General features: G+C 47.4%; 1 protein-coding gene across 1 annotated transcript in view; it reads right to left on the minus strand.

The window, feature by feature from the left end:
• Ttc9 (tetratricopeptide repeat domain 9) overlaps nt 1-11,271 on the minus strand; it is a 35,864-nt gene extending 24,593 nt beyond the window's left edge. Inside the window, exon 1 of the mRNA XM_055593155.1 lies at nt 10,543-11,271. Within this exon, the coding sequence (XP_055449130.1) occupies nt 10,543-10,942 (400 nt within the window). The 5' untranslated portion in view covers nt 10,943-11,271. The remainder of the gene's footprint in view (nt 1-10,542) is intronic.
• Nucleotides 11,272-17,306: the final 6,035 nt, after the last annotated feature.

Consider the following 17,306-nt stretch of genomic DNA (forward strand, 5'->3'; position numbering starts at 1 on the left):
GCTGTCATCTATTCCCCAAAACTCTTTCCCTTGCCAGCCTGTGTCTCAAAAGCTTTTTGTTTCTTTTCCTGCCTCCCTGGGGGTAATTTCTGATGCCAAATGACTGTGTGGTTAGAGTCGAAAGTCAGAATTTTTGACTAATCAGGGCAGATGAGAGCATCAGTGGGTGCTATTCTGGGTCAGCAATGGATGCCAAGATCCATAGAGAAGTTTATATTGGCTTAATCCCCCCTCAATTCACTATCTTCTCAGAAGCCCCATATCCATCCCTAATATCCTGGGGGACAGGGAAGTCCCTGGGCCTCTTCTCCAAGTTGCGAAGGTTGCTTGTTGATCTCAGCCAACCTCTTTGAATGAGTAGTTGTCAGCACAGATGAGTAAACAGGAATAAAAGAGAGCTTGTCTCCCATTTCCCTCCCCTAATCTGGCCGTTCTCAGAGATAAAGGATGAGACAGGAAAACGGCTAAAAGCCCTTCAAAATCCTAGTGGTTTGGTGCTCCCAAAAGGGGACATGGAGAAAAGCTGCCCACTGTTTACATAGAGGGAAACCAAGCCTCCGAACAACGGGATCCGCCTGAAGTTGCCAAGCAGATTTTCAGCAAGGCCTGGTCTCGAAGGCTGGCCCTGACATGCCACTTTGAGAGCAGAGTAGTTAGAGTTTGGGTGGTGAAGAGCCACAGCAGGTGTCCAGCAAAGATCGGACGGACATATAAGCAGGCTTCCTTCTGGTGGTGTGGCTGCTCTGTTGGAGCCAGCTTCAGGCAAGATTTCCTAGACAAGAATCCTGAGCACTCACCTTACCCCTCACCCTACTCTTCCTTGTCTCACACCAGACCCAAATAAATGTTAACATGTGGTACTCTCCCTGTTCTGTGGGGGTACCATGCTGCCAGGCTTGAGCTCTGGATCTTACCAAGGGGTATAAAGAGGAAATACAGGGTCTGGGATAATTTGTTTGACATCTTTGATGTTACTGTCTGACAAAGACAGACAAGACATAGGTTGATTCCCAGAGTGATAGTGAAATATATGTTTGCATGCTGAGTTACCTCGGGCATAAATGTACGAAAAGCAAGAGGTCTCATAATTTCTCTACACAGAAAACTAATGTCACCACTTTTCTTTAAAAAAAAAAAAAGCTATGAAGCATATAGTTAGAAAAGTCAATAAGAGAGACTTTAAATAAAAAGCTGAGCTCATTTGTCTCTCCTCTGTCTGAAGTTCCTTAACTAACCTCTTTTCTCAAAGGTAACCATTAACTGCTTCACTACAATTTCACATAATCTCAAATTTGAAGACTGTTATCTTGTCTTAAATATTCAAATAAGGGAAGTCATATTAAATCCTTTTCTGTATTTTGCCTTTTTGCATAATAAATTTTTGGAGACTGGTCTCTGTAAGCACACACAGAACGTGCTGTTCAGAACAGAAGGACCTAGGAAGTTTATCTTTAAGAGACTGGAAAGGACTTTAGAGACCCCAGAATCCAACCACTGTTTTTTATAAACTAGAAACCCATAACTCAAGAGGTAAAATTCCTTGGCTCAAGGCACACAGAAAAAAAAGGAGACAGAATCAGTAGTCCGGGTCTAAAGATGGGCATGTGTGAAGACAGCAGTGACATTTCCGCGTCCAGAGAACACACCCACTGCACCTTCCCAGCAGGTGATTTCTTCTGTGTCCAAAGTGAACACCTGCTCTTAGCACCTCCACTCAAACTTCTCAAAACTTGTGGGTGGAGCCGCTTAGCCCAGAGCAGGCAGGAAGTTAAGAGGAGGAGGCAGGGCGGGCTTCTCTATGCTCATTAAACAGTTTCACGTAGTGGCTTATTCTTCTCTGACTACACACACCCAGGTCACATTTCCACTGACATGGGAGGGGGCTTTAGGCCTTATGGTTTCACTGTGCAACATCCACACAGGCTCAATTATTTGAACAGTCTGGCTTTACTCCATGGTTCTGTTTTGGGAAGTTGGGAGGTAGCTGGCAGACACAGGACAGCAAGAGTAGGGTTTACAGGATATAACCCTACTTCCTGCCCGGATACTCTTCTTCTTGCCTGCAGGTCATGTAAACCAGTCATGGCCTGCTCTCACTGTCTCAGTCACAAATCACTCCTGTAGCTGTGCCTTCCCAGTCATGACAGACTGGGAAAACTAATCAGTCTTTCCTTTCTTAGTATGTTTCTGCCATGTATTCTGTCACAGGATAAAAAGTCACTAGCACACCAGCTCTGCCTGGCCACAGACAGAAGCTGGGACCCCCTCCCTCTCCTTTACTCTCTCAGGACCATCATGGAAGGGGAATCCCCATGGGGCACAAGCACAGTAAATGAATGCTTAAGTTCCAGAAGAAAGGACCAAAGGATGAACAAGGGAGTCGCTCTAGAAATGTCAAAACTTATGTTTCTAACAGCAATGAGATGTAGTCTGCGCTGTGGCAAAAGAAGAAAACAGATGGAGTGATAGAAATCTCAAGAAGACCCGTTTCAGTGCCTAAGCCAAGTGGCATGAGTGGCTACAATGGCAGGCTTTGGGATTCCAGACCTGGAAGATAAAGTCCAGTTCGCCACATACTGCTATGTGGCCAAGGGAGAAAAAATGACTTAACTGTTCTAAGTTTGGGTTTTCTGTCTTATAAAACTGTGCAGATCAAAACGGACTATACATGTGAGTCCACTGAAAGGGGTAGCTTCACTTCATAGTTATTGCTGCAAGCACCTAAGCCCAGGGTCTTTCACATAATTGGTACCCAATTAATATCAAGTGAACGATTGGGTTACTTGGTTCCTTAACAGAAGACAGACAAAAACATAAGTGTTTTAGTCTTCTCAAACATGTTTGCGGACCATGCACTATGCGCCAGGCATTGGGCTTAAGACCAATCTTTTTTTGTTTCTTCTGCCAGTTACTGTTACTAGCATGGCTGTTGTTCTCCTGGTGGTGGCTGTCACAGGTTCATCTAAGATGACTACCCCAACATTGGAAATGACTAACTAGGACATATGGCAAATTTGTAATGCTGACCACAAAACTCATACACTTAAGCTCTAGGGCCATAGGCCAATCTGTTATCATAAACTCTTGTCTTACACAATTCTTGAGCCAGCTAGTTAATCCCAGTTCATGCTTGTTCTTTATAGCGCACGGAAGCACCATAGCCGGGAAACACAGTGTCCTCTGTAAATCCTGCCTGTCATTTGGGTGCCTGCCTGCTTGTTATTTATTTTCTTGTCTTGCTGGGGGAGGGGGGCAAAACCTAGGTTTCCTTGCATGCTAGACAACTGTTCTGCTACTAAACTCAACACCTAACCCCTGAGTGATCTTTTAAAAGTCCCTTTGGGGGCTGGAGAGATGACTAAGCAGTGGAGAGCACTTGTTGCTCTTGCAGAGGAGCTGGATTTGATTTCTACCACCCACAGGGCAGCTCACAACCATCAGTAACTCTCAGGAGATCTGATGTCCTCTTCTGAACTCTTCGGGAACACCAGCAATGCATGTACTGCATATACACGCATGCAGAAAAAAACACCCATGCACATAAAATAAAATAAGCCTAAAATATTTTTAAAGTCTGTTTGGCAGAAAGATGGAAGAATGGAGAGATTACCTGGACCCATTCTAACCAGAGCTTCTCTGGCTTAAGTCAACTCTCCTTGACACTTAACCTTAATTATTATTTTTAAATGAGAAGGGTCTTACCAGATATGGCCTTACTTGAATGCTGCTATGAAGCCATGTATGAACAAAGTATGCAATAGGTAATAAACTTCATGCTGCTATGCGCAATTTCAAGTCCACATGGATCTTACCAGAAAAAAAAAAAAATCAACTCTTCTATGGCATTTTCTTAACTGTTTATTTTTATTATTTATAATATTATTTAATATTTATAATATTATTACATATCACTGTGTGGGTTTGTGCACGAGGGCGTGGGTGCTCTCAGAGGTCAGAGATGTCAGATCCCTGAAAAGCTGAAGTTAAGGGCAGGTGTGAGGCACACAAAGTGAGTGCTGGGAACCAAACTTAGATCTTCTTCAGGAGTAGGACATGCTCTTGACAGCTAAGCCAGCTCTCCACCCGCCATCCTTGGTCTTTTTATGTCTGATGCCATTGTTTGGGTGAGGGCACATGGTACTGTGTTGTCACTGAGACTAAGCCACAGTTGTTATCTGGGCAGAAATACAAAACTGTTTCAAAGCTACAACGGACTCCAAAGGGAATCAGGAAGTCTTGGTCTGGTTGGTTGAGACATCCAGTTTCTATCCTCACTGTCTGGAACAGGCACGGCCTGGTGGCAAATGAGTACAGTGGAAGGAGAGACCTTCCCATCCGGAGCTAGTGCCCTATCCCTAACATTTGGGGATGAGCCTTTGGCTTTTTGGCATCTTGGCATTTCTTCCTGTCTGTGCAGCAGCCAGACCTCTGCATCTTCACAGACATTCTTGAGTATTCGGGCTGTAGGGAGTCTGACTTTTAAGACCCCTGCTAGAGTTTCCCACTAGAGGCTGCTTGATGCATGCCCCTGGGGCTTCAGGGTCCACTTTAGAGACTCTGCTCAAAACACAAGGCTAGAGTTCCCCCTCCAGGGTCTTCCCTGAATGTGTTCTACACATTTAATCTTCCGTCTTTCCTTGGGAGATGGTTTTAGAGGCTCCGTGTATGTGATGTGTTTTCTAATGTGCTACCTCTAACTGCCCCAGATAACAGCGGCTTTGTGTCCCTCTCCCTTCCCTCGCCTCTTAGCCATCCTTACCCTGCTTCTCATCTTCTGGCCACCAGGTAATTGTTTGCTCTTCACCTTTCCATTTTTGTATCTGCAATTCCTCCACCACTATGCTAGGCTGTCTGGTTCCATGGCACTTTTTTTTTCCCTAAATATTCTTTATTTTTAGACTTCATCTCAAAACCTACACCCACTTTTGTATATCTTAGATGTATCCATTCAGTCATCTCCTCCAGACCCACTGAGGGTTGACTTCAAAAACGAATCACTTATGAAGCTGCCTCGTGCCCTTGCTCAGAAGCGTCCAGCGTTGGTTTTCTATTCTTCTGTTGCCTTCTTCAAATTCTTTACAATTTTAAGACTGAGCTTGCATTCTGCAGGTAAAGTCTGCTGACACCATCTATAACAAATGCAGAAGATAAGCGCGGTACTGTTTTTTGAAGTCTGAATTCACAGTGCCCCATAAGCACAGACTTCTGCCAGATCCGTGACACAGAGTTCAATGAGAGCATGTAAAGCTGTCATGTCTATAACTCAGAGAATACATTGCCAGAGCCGAGAGGCCACACTCCCTTTCAACCAGAAACTTCTTCAAATGTGTGTGTGTGCCAGGAGGAGGGGGCTTTACGTAACACAAAAATCCTGTAGATCTCGATCACATCCCTTCTTATTTCTGTTAGTTCCCTGGCATAAGCCAACTGCTTATGCTAGAAATGGCACAGAGGAAGGGATGGAGGGTATACCATGGCTCCTTCCCCTTTCCTCACTCATCAGAAAACCCTGCAGAAAGCCTACATATGGCATCTGCATATAGAATATGCACATAAAGAAGTTAAATAAAAAAATGTGTGTAGCAGTCCCACTGTTCCAGCAGGAATGAATTACATATTCATGTAGGAACTACAAAATATGAATTGTGTAATTTTTGATTCCACATGCAAGTTAAGTAGTCATATTCCCATTTAAAACAGGCATTGAACAAAACATAGACAAATAGGAAAGTTCATTCCAATATAAAATATTTGTTTTCTTTACTTGTAATGACATTGAATAGCAAATTAAAAAAAAAATACCGTGTCAAAAGAGAGTAACCATGAAACAAAAGGAAAAGTTTTATCCTTTGCCTTGTTTTGGTTGGGTTGTTTTTGAGATAGTCCAGTTTGAATTCACCATGTAGATGAGAGTAGCTGGTCTTAAACTCACAATGTAGATTAGGAAGGCTAGCCTTGAATTCATGGTCCCCTTGCCTTAACCTTCCAAGTACATGGTTGCAGTCATGTCCCAGGTAAGATGTTTACATTTTGGGATCTTTAGTCATATGATTTCCCTGCTTTTTTGAACAAGGTCCATAGTTTCACATTGTGCTAGGCTCTTGTCCTAGTTAGGTTTCTACTGCTGTGATAGAGCACCACGATCAAAAGCAATTTGGCGAGGAGGGAGTTCATTTGGGCTTATTCCTCCGCCATGGTCCATCTTGAAGGGAAGTCAGGGTAGGAGCTCAAGGAGGAGCCTGGGGGCAGGAGCTGAATCAAAGACCATGGAGGATCGCTGCTTACTGGCTTGCTCTTTGTGGTCTGCTTAGCCTGCCTTCTTATAGAGCCTAGGACCACTTAAGGGTTAGGCCCTCCCACATCAATCATCACAAGAAAACACCAGTCATCTCAAGATTTGCCTATAGGCCAATCTGATGGGGGCATTTGCTTAATTGTAGTTTCCTCTTTCCAAATGATCCTGGCCTGTTTCAACTTGGAAAAAAACAAAACAAAACAAAACAAAACAAAACAAAAAAAACAACACACAAACAAACAAACAAACAAACAAACTAGGACAGCTCTAAAAGTTATGGGCCCAGCCCTGACCTCAAGACATGTCTACTAACACCATTCCAGAGGACACCATCCTAGGACTTCTCTTGATAGGAACTTGCTACTAGGCCTTGTCATACTTTTACACTAGGGGGCTTCAGTTGGGACCAATGATACTGTCTATGCTTTGGTAAGACAAAACACATCTCCCAAACACGGCTCTAAATTTTGTTCTCTTAACAAAATAGTAGGTGTTCATTGCAGGTCATGAGAAAAGTGTCAGAGCCCAAGTTTCTAGCCTATGGATGCAATGACAGTCCCCCTTCCCTGCCCCCACACTGCTGCCATTTAAATCTTGGGCATCACTTGGAAATATCAATAAAGCAATGTGTGATGCATCTTTGCAGCCATACTCCAGGTGCAGGCCCCAGAGTCCCAAGAGAAGATGCTCTACCCTTCACGAGGTTCCAAGGCCTTAGGAGAATCATGTGTCTTGTTCAGGGTCAACAAGACTCAATCAGCAGCCAAATGCAGGCTTGCTCTGCGGCCTGAGTAAGTCTGAGATTCCTCAGTCTTCCTGGGCAGGTTAGACTATCTTGTCTATTGGAATTCTGCAAGAAGAAAATACTGTTCCCTTGAATTTCCCAGAAAACAAATCTTGCAAAATCCTATCTAGTAGCCCTGTACAGATAGTCAGTGTACTCCCACCAAGAAAAAAAAAAAAATAAAGAAAAGAAATCTGAGTCAGAACAGACAATAACCTGGAGCCATTTGCAGACTTTCTGCATACCCTCCTTGGGCTCCCAAGGCCATTCATTCAAATGGACTGACAGTCCTTCTGCATCTTAGCAGCCCCCTTGTTTTGGGGGTGATTTTATAGACAAAGCATGAGGCTCACGAACTTAAGTTTTCTCCTGAAGCCTCACCACAGCCTTGTGTTTGGAGAATAGCAGCCCTTAGCAACACAGCAGAATTCTCTAGGTATTTCTGGGTATGTTAAGCGCCTTCCCAAAGCCAAGCCTCTATCTCTACATATGGCTCTCTGTGGCAGGAAAGCACCTTAGGAACAGTATCATCAGGCTGCCCAGGTGCCACCAAAACCCTGATGGAAGGCTCAACTGCTTCTCAGCCAGGATAAACCTGCTCTTGCCCTTCTCCTTCCTGTTAGCCAGCACTTATGGGAAAGGCTAACTCATGACCAGGCTGCACTGTGCTAGCCCTAACTAAAACAACACAGGTCTCTCTCTTTTTTCTATCCAAACATAACTGAAAATACACACTCCTTTTGTTTTGCTTTTCAAGGCAAAGAACTCTCTCTATAGACGAGACTGGCCTCAGACTTACAGAGAGCTGCCTGCCTCTGCCTCCTGAGTGCTGGGATTAAAGACACCTGACACCATGCCTGGTCCACACTTAGTTTTTGTTTATTTTGCATTTAAAATAATCTCCATGAAATATTTTAATGGAGTGTACAAGTGCTTTTGACACAATGGTAAGTGGGGTTAAAAGCAGGACATATATATATACACACACACAAGGACCCTTACTTTGCAAACACACATACCACACCACACACACAGTCAACACAGATTTCTTTCCTTTGTTTGTTTGTTTTTTTGTTTGAGACAAGGTTTCTCTTTGTGGCCCTGGCTGTCTTGGAACTCCCTCTGTAGACCAGGCTGCCTCAAACTCAGAGATCCTCCCGCCTCTGCCTCCTGAGTGCTGGGCATGTGCCACCACAGCCTGGCTAAACATGGATCTCTGTACCAATACAAAGGAGAGCAATGTCAAGCTTCTCATCAAAGTGATTTCCGTGTGGAGCCCTCTTGCCAGATGCTGGGTGTGGGCTTGACAATACTGGTCAGCTTGTTGTCTCTCACATTGTTATGTGAGATCTGAAGACATCAGGTGGTCCTCTCAGAGCCTTGAATCAAGGTACTGTATGGTTTTGTTTGTTTGTTTGTTCCTGATTACTAGGGCTGAGAGCCCAAGAGAATTTTGAAATCTGTGTACCAAGTAGCAGAAGAGGTCATGAAGATGCTCATTTTCTTCAGCATGTTGTGATGGGCAGGGCATTGTCTTTGAAGATGGATGGCTCCGGGGCCTTGGGATACTCCTCTGCAAGGTGGGTGGCCAAATCAGATTGCTTATATTAAAAAAAAATAGTATAGGCTAGGTGTGGCGCTGTAGGCCTTGAATCCCAGCACTCTGAGGAGAGAGGCAGGGGAATCTTCTGAGTTCAAGGCTAGCCTGGTCTACATGGTTCCAGGCCACGCAGGGCTACATAGTGAACCCTGTCTCAAAAAAGTAAAAGTCTAACATAAGTTTCTTAGTAGTGCACATGCTGAATTATTAATATTAATAAGTGATGAGTCCCAGAGAAGGCAGCAGAAGGGAAAGTCTGCTGGGGCTTCTTTCCTTTCCGTCACGGGTGAAGTTTCCTGAATTGTTTGTACGGTGAGGACAGAAGGGGAGAGGCTGACCAGGCCTCAGCCCTTCTCTGTCTGGGCCGGCCTGACCAAGGACACACCTTGGGTTTCGCCCATGGACATGACTGGAGGCAGGTTCCATTACCACTCCACATTCATGCATTAGCCACCAAGAGTGCCTCTGCCTCCCCTGACAGCTGCTCTACCCTTTAACTGTTCATTGGGGCAGCAGCCAGGATGCCAGAGACTTACAGGAAGTCCAAGGGATCAAGTATCCCTTTATGGATTCCCATATTCCATCTTTCTGCACCACTATTTTCTCTGGTGCCTTATTTGTAACACCAGGACCGTTGTCACCTGTAACTGCACTACTAGTTTCGTTGCTATTAATTCTTTACACTTGTAAGTGACTTCGCGACACATAAAGTATCTCCTCAGGCTGGGTTTCACCCTAGCAAAGATGACCCCAGCTGGGGACATAGACCTCTTGCCAAAAGATGACCTCGAAAATGGCAGAACGTGAAGGTAGGTGGAGGCTGGTGCTCGAGGCTCAAGGGGAACACAGTACATCCTTCTGAACGGGCCGTAGTTGTAGCATTTCAACCTCCAGACACATCCACCACCTCCCCCAACAGGAAGTTCAGGCAACTTCCAAGGTTAGAAACGAAGAAATGGCCTTTTATTCTACAAGAGAAGCTTGACTATACCCAAATCCCAACACACAGGTTGGGAGAAGAGGAGAGAGTGGTTTAGTCACTGTAAGGTAGTTGCTTACTGCTTGTCACAGATATATATATATATATATATATATATATTTGTGTACACACACACTTTAACCTCATCCCTAAAGTGCACCTTAGAATGTATACCTTCAGCCCAACAGAAGAGCCCCGGGCAGGAGACCAAGAATTCAAGCAAGGCTAAAAGCCAACCATGAACCCGGAGCCTTTCAGACTGCTGGAGCAACCAGCAAGACCCCGAGAGAAGAGAGTGGCATTTTCAGAATTCACTTTGCTCAGGATGCTGAGGACATCCTAGGAAAATCCCCTTTGCCACTGGGGCAGGAGAACTTGGGAGAAGGCCTGTTCCCACCGGGATGCTCACTTAAGGAAAGCCGTAGGCCAACTTTGGAGCCAGTGACACACGAGTGGGGCAGACAGGTGCATGGGCTGTCCTAGAACCCGTGGCTTGTGGGGCACACCTGGGACGCTATCTCTTCATTTTTGAACCCAAGTTCACCGGTGAGCAGTAGCAGTCGCTGCCAGACCCGCTGGGTCACCCCCCTCTGTCTGTCCGGCCATTTAAAGGCCAGATTTACCATGTAGGCTGGGGAAGAGACTCGAGATGACTACGGCCTTTGGAAGGCATCGTCTAGAAAGTCACACTTTTTCTCAAGCGCCTCCTTCACCGATCTCCCAAGAGCACGGCCGTCACAGGAGGGAGCCTGCACCGCGGGGTGCCTCACCGGCTCTCTGGGACCCAGAGAGACTAGGTCGGGGAATCAGGGAACGCGTGGCCGGGTGGGGCCCCTGGAGGCCCGGGTAAGAAGGGCAGGGGGGCGCGGCGGGGCGCGGCTTACCTGCCAGGCTGTTGTAGCAGTCGATCTCGATGGCTTCAACCGTCTTGCTCTGCTCCTCCGAGAGGCGGCCGGCTTTGGGAACCCCGGCCGAGGAGGCTGGCCGCGCTTCCCGCTCTCCCGGGGGAGGCAGCAGCCCCTTCAGCTCCAGCAACGCCCGGTGGTATTTGCCGATGGCTTCGCGGAATTTCTTGTCCTTGTAGCACTGCGCCCCTTGGCTCTTGAACTCGTGCGCGCGCCGGATGAGCTCGGCGGGCTCAGCCGCCGCCCCAGCCTGGCCCCGCTCCGGGGCTCCTCCGCCGCCGCCCGGGACGCACGGTGGCGGCGCGGGCCGCGGCCCCTCGCCCAGCGCGGGCGGGCTAGGGTTCCCCGAGGCTCGGGCCGCCAAGCCCTTCCTCTCCATCCGGCCGCCGCCCGCGCCCTGAGCGCGCCCGTGATCCCGGCTTTAAAAGCGCCGGGCGCTGGCTTCGCGCCCCGCAGACTCCGCCGCGGCCGTGACCCAGGGCGCCGCCGCGCGCTTGCCCCGCACTCCCATCCTCGTCGCCAGCCGCCCAAGGCTGCTCCCTCCTCCTGCGATCGCTCCCCTCCCAGCTCCCTCCTCCCGCTCCCCCGGCGCCCGCCCCCGTCCCCGCCCTTTTCTGCTCCCGCAACCTGCCGCGGTCGCCGGTTGCCGGACCCTGGGCGCGCCCGGCCCTGGTGCAGGGGACAGCGGGCCCGACTGGGGTGGTGGCGATTGTCGCTGACCCGGAAGAAGCTGGGTTTGCTCAAAGGAGGGGAGGATTAACGACAAAGAGGGCCCCTGGTTCCCATTCATCCAGCCTTCCGAGGCGCGCCGGGGCCGAAAGAGGCGGTGGGGGAGGGGTGCGTGTGTTTGGGGAGGACGAGGGTGGGGGTTGCCTCAGTAGCTTTCTTTGGAGCTAAAGAGAAAGGTGCGTCGGGGAGCGAGGAAAATAGACAGGAGCCGTGGCTTGTTTGGTTTGCGGCAAGGCATTACTATTTTAGGTGACAGGGCCTCCTCCCTTTTGTGGATCCAGGTTGTCGCTGAGGTGTGTCTCCCGGGCGCCCAGGACACTGGTGCATGTCTGCGTGGGGCGTTGTATTCCAAGGGCTTGTGTGTGCTTACGCTATGTGCGTGCGCAGCTATGCAGAATGAATCACAGAATCGGAGATGGAAACACCTGTTACTGTTGGTCATCAGCTTGGCGGGCACAGGGTTCCAGTTTCCATTACTAGACAGTTCCGCGCCCTTCCTGGGGAGGCTCCTCTCCCTCATTCTTTCACTCAGTCGTGAGTGTCAGCTGTGTGCTGGAGATTGGCTGAGGCCCACAGGCAGAGGAAAATCGGCAAGTTATCCCCACTCCCTGCACTCCAGAAATGCCCAGTTTACTGCAAGAAGATAGCGATGAATAAAAATTGTCATGGGGAGGAACGGGAGGAACAGAAAGTGTTGTGGAGCTGAGGAGGCCTTATGGGGATAATAGCTTTTGAGGCTCCTGAAGGACAGGCAGGATTGGACACGAGGAGGGCGTAAAATATGAGCTAGGAAAAGAAAGCTCAGAGAGATGTGATGTTTCCCGTCTTAGGTGCATTCAGGGCGTAATGGTTTGACTTTGTGGGACTGAGAGACGTCTAAGAGGGATTCCAGGGGTTCCTGGATGAAGTGTTTGGATCTGAGTTTATAGTTAGTGAAAACGATAGATAGTTTTTAGTGACGCTGAGAGAGAGGAAAGATGCTCTAACCTTTTGATTGTCAAAGCCTGGTTCCCAGATCTGCGACATCGGCTTCTCTTGGGAAACGATTACATGCAAGTTCTAAGGTCATATGATCCAGACCTTCTGAAACAGAACCTCGGCCTTGGGTCCAGCAGCCCATGCTTCGGAAGCTCCAAGACACTGCTGCGAAAGCTTCCTGCTCTGCTCCCACGCCAGACGTATCAGCTGTGCGATACTTCTGCCCCTGTGCGAAGTGCTGGGTGTGCAGGATTCCCAACCCGCTGACCCAGAAGCTGCACTGTGACGAGGTTGGCAGTGATCTGTATGGCCACCAGACTGACCTGCTATTCTGCACTAAGAAAAGTACAGAAAACTGTCAGCAACTGTTGAGACTCTATGTAGCGCCTGCGTTTCTGTTTAAGTGGTACGGGACACTGTTTACAAGTTTTCTTCTTTTTAAACTTTATGTCTTACTTGATTAAATATTCTTTTACTGCTTCCCCTCCCTCCCCGGCAGTTCTGGGGTTTCGTGTGTACCAGCAAGTGCCCTACCACTAAGCCAGGCCCCTATACCTTATTTTCATGGCTACATAATAGGCTGTTGTGTATCTATGCTATAGGGTACAGAACCAAGTGTTTTTGTAGCCATACAGCTTCTTACTGTTCTAGATACTACAATATGTGGTGAACAATGCTAGATATTACATACCCGGTGCTTACACCGTGGCAGGCACTGTTTTAAACACTTTGCATGTAATTCCTTTAACCTGTACAACAATCTAGTGAAATAAGTACTGTTACCACCATTTTGAATACCATGCGTCTTAGTTTTTCATTGCTGTGAAGAGACAACATGACCACAGCAACTCTTGTAAAGGAAAACATTTAATTGGGGCTGGCTTACAGTTTCAGAGATTTAGTCCACTACCAAGGTGAGAAGCATGGCAGCGTCGGGGCATAGTGCTGGAGACAAGGCACCCAGGAGCTGCCTGCCTTCCACACTGGGCGGAGCTTGAGCATAGGAAACCTCAAAGCCCGCCCCTACAGTGACTCACTTCCTCCAACGAGGCCACACCTCCCTATGGGCCAAGCAGAGTCTAGATCTGGGTGTGCGGGGAGGCGCAAACCTATTCAGTCCATCACCACACACCACAGAGACTTGCTAAGGTTACACTCCCGGTAAGTAGCAAGCCTGGAATGTGAACCCATGCAGCCTGGCTTCAGACTTTCTTGCACTATTCTTATTTATTTCTTGCTCTTATATATTTTTCTGTCTATGAAATTATGTTAATTTAAAAGTAAATCTCTTGCATCCCACACCCTGCGCTGGGGGTCAAACCCAGCGCCTCATTTGTGCTAGGCAAGCATTCTACCCACTGAGCAATACACCCAGCTCAAGAAAGTCTTGAAACATACTGTCAATCTGCTTCCCTCCCCCCTCATGTGTATGTGTGTGGTATGCGTGAGTGTAGGTATTCCAGTGTGTGTGAACACACGTGTGTGGGATGGGAGTGCACAGGCATGTGGAGGCCTGAGGTTGACACAGAGAGGCTTCGTTGGTTGCTCTCCATGTTTTTCATGGAGTCAGGTCTCTCAGTTGAATTCAGGGCTTAGGAAGCAGTGAGTCTGGGTAGCCAGCTTTTCTGGAGAGCCTCTGTCATCTCCACCTTCCAATTGTTGGCATTATGAGTGGGGCCCCCAAGCCAGCGGGCTGGGAGGGCCTTACAAGTGCTTTAACCACTAAGCCATCTCCCCAGCACCTAGTTTGTTTGTTTAAATGTGATCCAGCAGGATATGGTGTCACCTGCCTGTCATCCCAGCACTCAGGAGACTGGGGCAGGAAGCATGTTTCAAATTCAAGGTTAGCCTAATATACACAGTGAAGTCCAGGCCTACCTGCACAAGAGGAGACCTTGTCTTTAAAAAAAAAAAAAATACTGTAACTCAAGTTTAAAAGGTGGGACAAACCTGTGCTTCTGGAACAAATGCACTGTTACACAGCGTCCTCACCAACTTCAAGAGTAAAACTTGTGTAAATAGTGTGAACTTGGGTAAATGAAAAATGAACATCAACTTAACAGACATATTTCATGCTAAGGACTAGTGTTTTTCACGTGTGTAGTTACCATTTATAGAGAACTGAAGCCTTTCGATTGGGCTTGGACTTAGTGTATTAAAGTATGCCTTGTGTTTTATAGAATGTTCCTTTTCCAAATGCCCTGTCGCCTTTAATCCCACCCGAGCCTCACATTGGCTCTGGACAGGGTAAAGAGTCTCTGCTTACACAAAGGAGCCTGCAGGTTTCTGACAGGTGAGGAGGCACTCCATTTGCTCAGTACTTAGGAAGCTTTGAACTTGACAGGTGTGGGCTGGAATTCTCTCTTGGCAAGTTATTAAACTCTGAACAACCTCATGTTTCTTTACTCATGAAGTAGGGGCAGTGGTAGGACTTCTTGGGTTTGCTGGGAAATACTGTGCAAATACTTAGCAGGTGGTAACTCTGTTATGCATTCAGTCCTACCAGGGCTGGATCTCGTCATGATGTTGCAGCAGAACATTATATCTGCCAACTCCTGGCCCTTTTGATTTTGAAGTGATATATCCGGTTGAGCAGAAGGAAGACATTGAGAGTGGCTGCTGGGAAATTTTCCTTTTAGCCCTGTGGGAAGTCGTTCTGGAGCTGTAGGAAGCAAGTGTTGAAGGGAGACCCAGACCTTGGATTTGTGATTGTCTCAACAAAAAGACATAAATTAGGTCACATCAACCATCTAAAGGTGATATGTGGGCCTGAGGAGATGGCCTAGTCAATAAGGTGTTGGTTGTGCAAGGAATCCTATGGAACCCCAGTGCTGAGGAAGTGGAGACAGGAGGATTCCTGGAGCTTGCTGGCCAGGCAGTCTAGTTGAGTCAGGGAATCAGTGATCAGTTCAGTGAGAGACCCTGCCTCAAGAAATAAGGTGGAGAGTGACTGAGGAAGACATCTATGTCGACTTTAGTCCTCTGCACATATGTGTGCACATACACACCACACGTAAACATATACCTGCAGAAAAGAAAAGAATTAAAACAAATTAAAAGGTAAGATTAATGGCATGACAGCTTGCTTTGTTTGTTTGTTTCCCCCAGTATATCCTTTCTTCAATTTTGGACTCAAGGACAGGGCTTTGAAGGGCAGATAACCCATGTGACGTTTTCTCGTGTGGGATGCTGAACTCAACACAAGACCTTGGTGCTCCTAAGAATGAAGGGGAGGGGAGCTCCAGTGAGGAAGGGAGGGAAGATAATGGGGGAGCAAGGAAGGAGTTACTATGCCCATCTGTCCCCACTTGGCAGTGCTGAATGTGGATGCCTGGGATTGTTTTATTTGCTTGTTTTCAGTGTGCTTCTGTCTGCCTAAGCCACTCACTTGTAGTGTGTTCTGGCTTCTTGGAAATGCTTGCTTCCCCTCAGATGGAATTAAAGAAGTGCCAAGGAGAGTTTCTCAAATATTCTTTCATTAATTATTGACCGTATGCCGAGCATTATTTTAGGAAGTGAGCAGAGCGTGAATTTGGGAGCCAGAAATTCAGCGTTCCTCAGACTTTGATGAGTTGGAATTGCCTTACAAGCTGCTTGTCTGATTCTGTTTGCCTTGGGTGGTGGGGGGCAAGATTCCGAATTTCTAATAGGTTCAGGCATGCTAGTTCTGCTTGTCCATAGTGAACCCTATGAGGAGCAGGTGATGGAGGAGGGGGAAGCCCTGGATTTCCCTGTCTTTCCTAGCTTTGCCTTTCTGGGGGGTGGGGGTGGGAGTGGTTGTTCTGTCTCTTGGTTGGAGTCCAGGAAATAAATTGGTCCGCATTTAACAAGAGCAGAGTCATCAACTCCCCCTTAGTTTAGCTCTTTCTTCTACTTCACTTGTCTAGCACAGGTAAACTGAATCAGGGCCTCCTTTGTTGGGATCTAGCTATCTTGCTTTCTCCTCCTCAAGTGCATAATCACACATACTTTTTACTGCTTGCCTTTTTGACCGAAAGTGAGGGTGATTTTTGTACCTTGTCACTTGGAAGCCATTGACGTAGGCTGATGGGCCTAAAGACTCATGAACTAACAAACTTGGCTCCCAGGTACACTGCTTCCCTTATGAACCTAACAGAGAAAGATGACTGGATCACAGTAGGTGACTCGTGATCACAGACCTATGATCTGCTAGTCTCAAGACCTCATCATCCATCCATGACAGGTGGGCTGTGAGCATACCACCTTGGAATTCTATGGGTGGACACACCCCTCATGAAACAACTCTTTACTCCTGAGGTAGGCATGGAGGCTGAAGTATTTAGAAGGAGAGAATGGTGTGTTAGCATGGGGGCCCTGCTCCCCCAAGAGTACCAGCCCTGTGTCTTCTCTAGGTCCTGATCCTGATTCTGCTTCTGGGAGTCCCTGACTCTTTTGCTATCCACTGACCTTCAAAGCCCTCCTTCTCTCTCTCTGCAGACTCATTCTGGGGGCTTGCGTACCCCCTAAGGAGATGGCTGATGCTGCGTTGCCTCTTCCTGAAGCTCAGTTTCTTGAGCAGACATGAGACATATATCTGAATCTCGTTTATTCAAATCTAAGCTTTTCAACGTTGGATCACATGCCAGCCAAACCAAAGCTATTTTGAGGACGTTTGGCTAATTGCACTGAACTTCAGAATTTACCTGAGAAAAATTATAGCGTTTTCTATCATCTGTTTTTATCCATATGTAAGAAATAAATCATTATGTTCTGTTTTCAGTATGAGGTGCATTTAGAGACCATCAGAGAGTCACAGAGAAGCAGGAGGCACTAAGCCTTCCCTAGTGGGCCGCTGGCACCTGCTTCCTTGGCACTGTCAGTTCACCCTGGGGTTGAAATGTTACAGACAGTCTGCCGCGTAACTGAGCCCACATTATTAAAGGAGGAACTCTCAAGCCCTTGGAAATACACTAGATAAAACCTTGCTTTCTGAACCAATAGGATGGGGAATTTGGAGGGGGAGAAATTCTTGACACAAGGAAGACTGTACCTCCATGAAGAGCTTAGCCAGTGAG

Source organism: Psammomys obesus, unplaced genomic scaffold (genome assembly GCF_907164565.1).
Source record: "Psammomys obesus unplaced genomic scaffold, mPsaObe1.curated_primary_1811, whole genome shotgun sequence".
Classification (NCBI taxonomy): domain Eukaryota; kingdom Metazoa; phylum Chordata; class Mammalia; order Rodentia; family Muridae; genus Psammomys; species Psammomys obesus.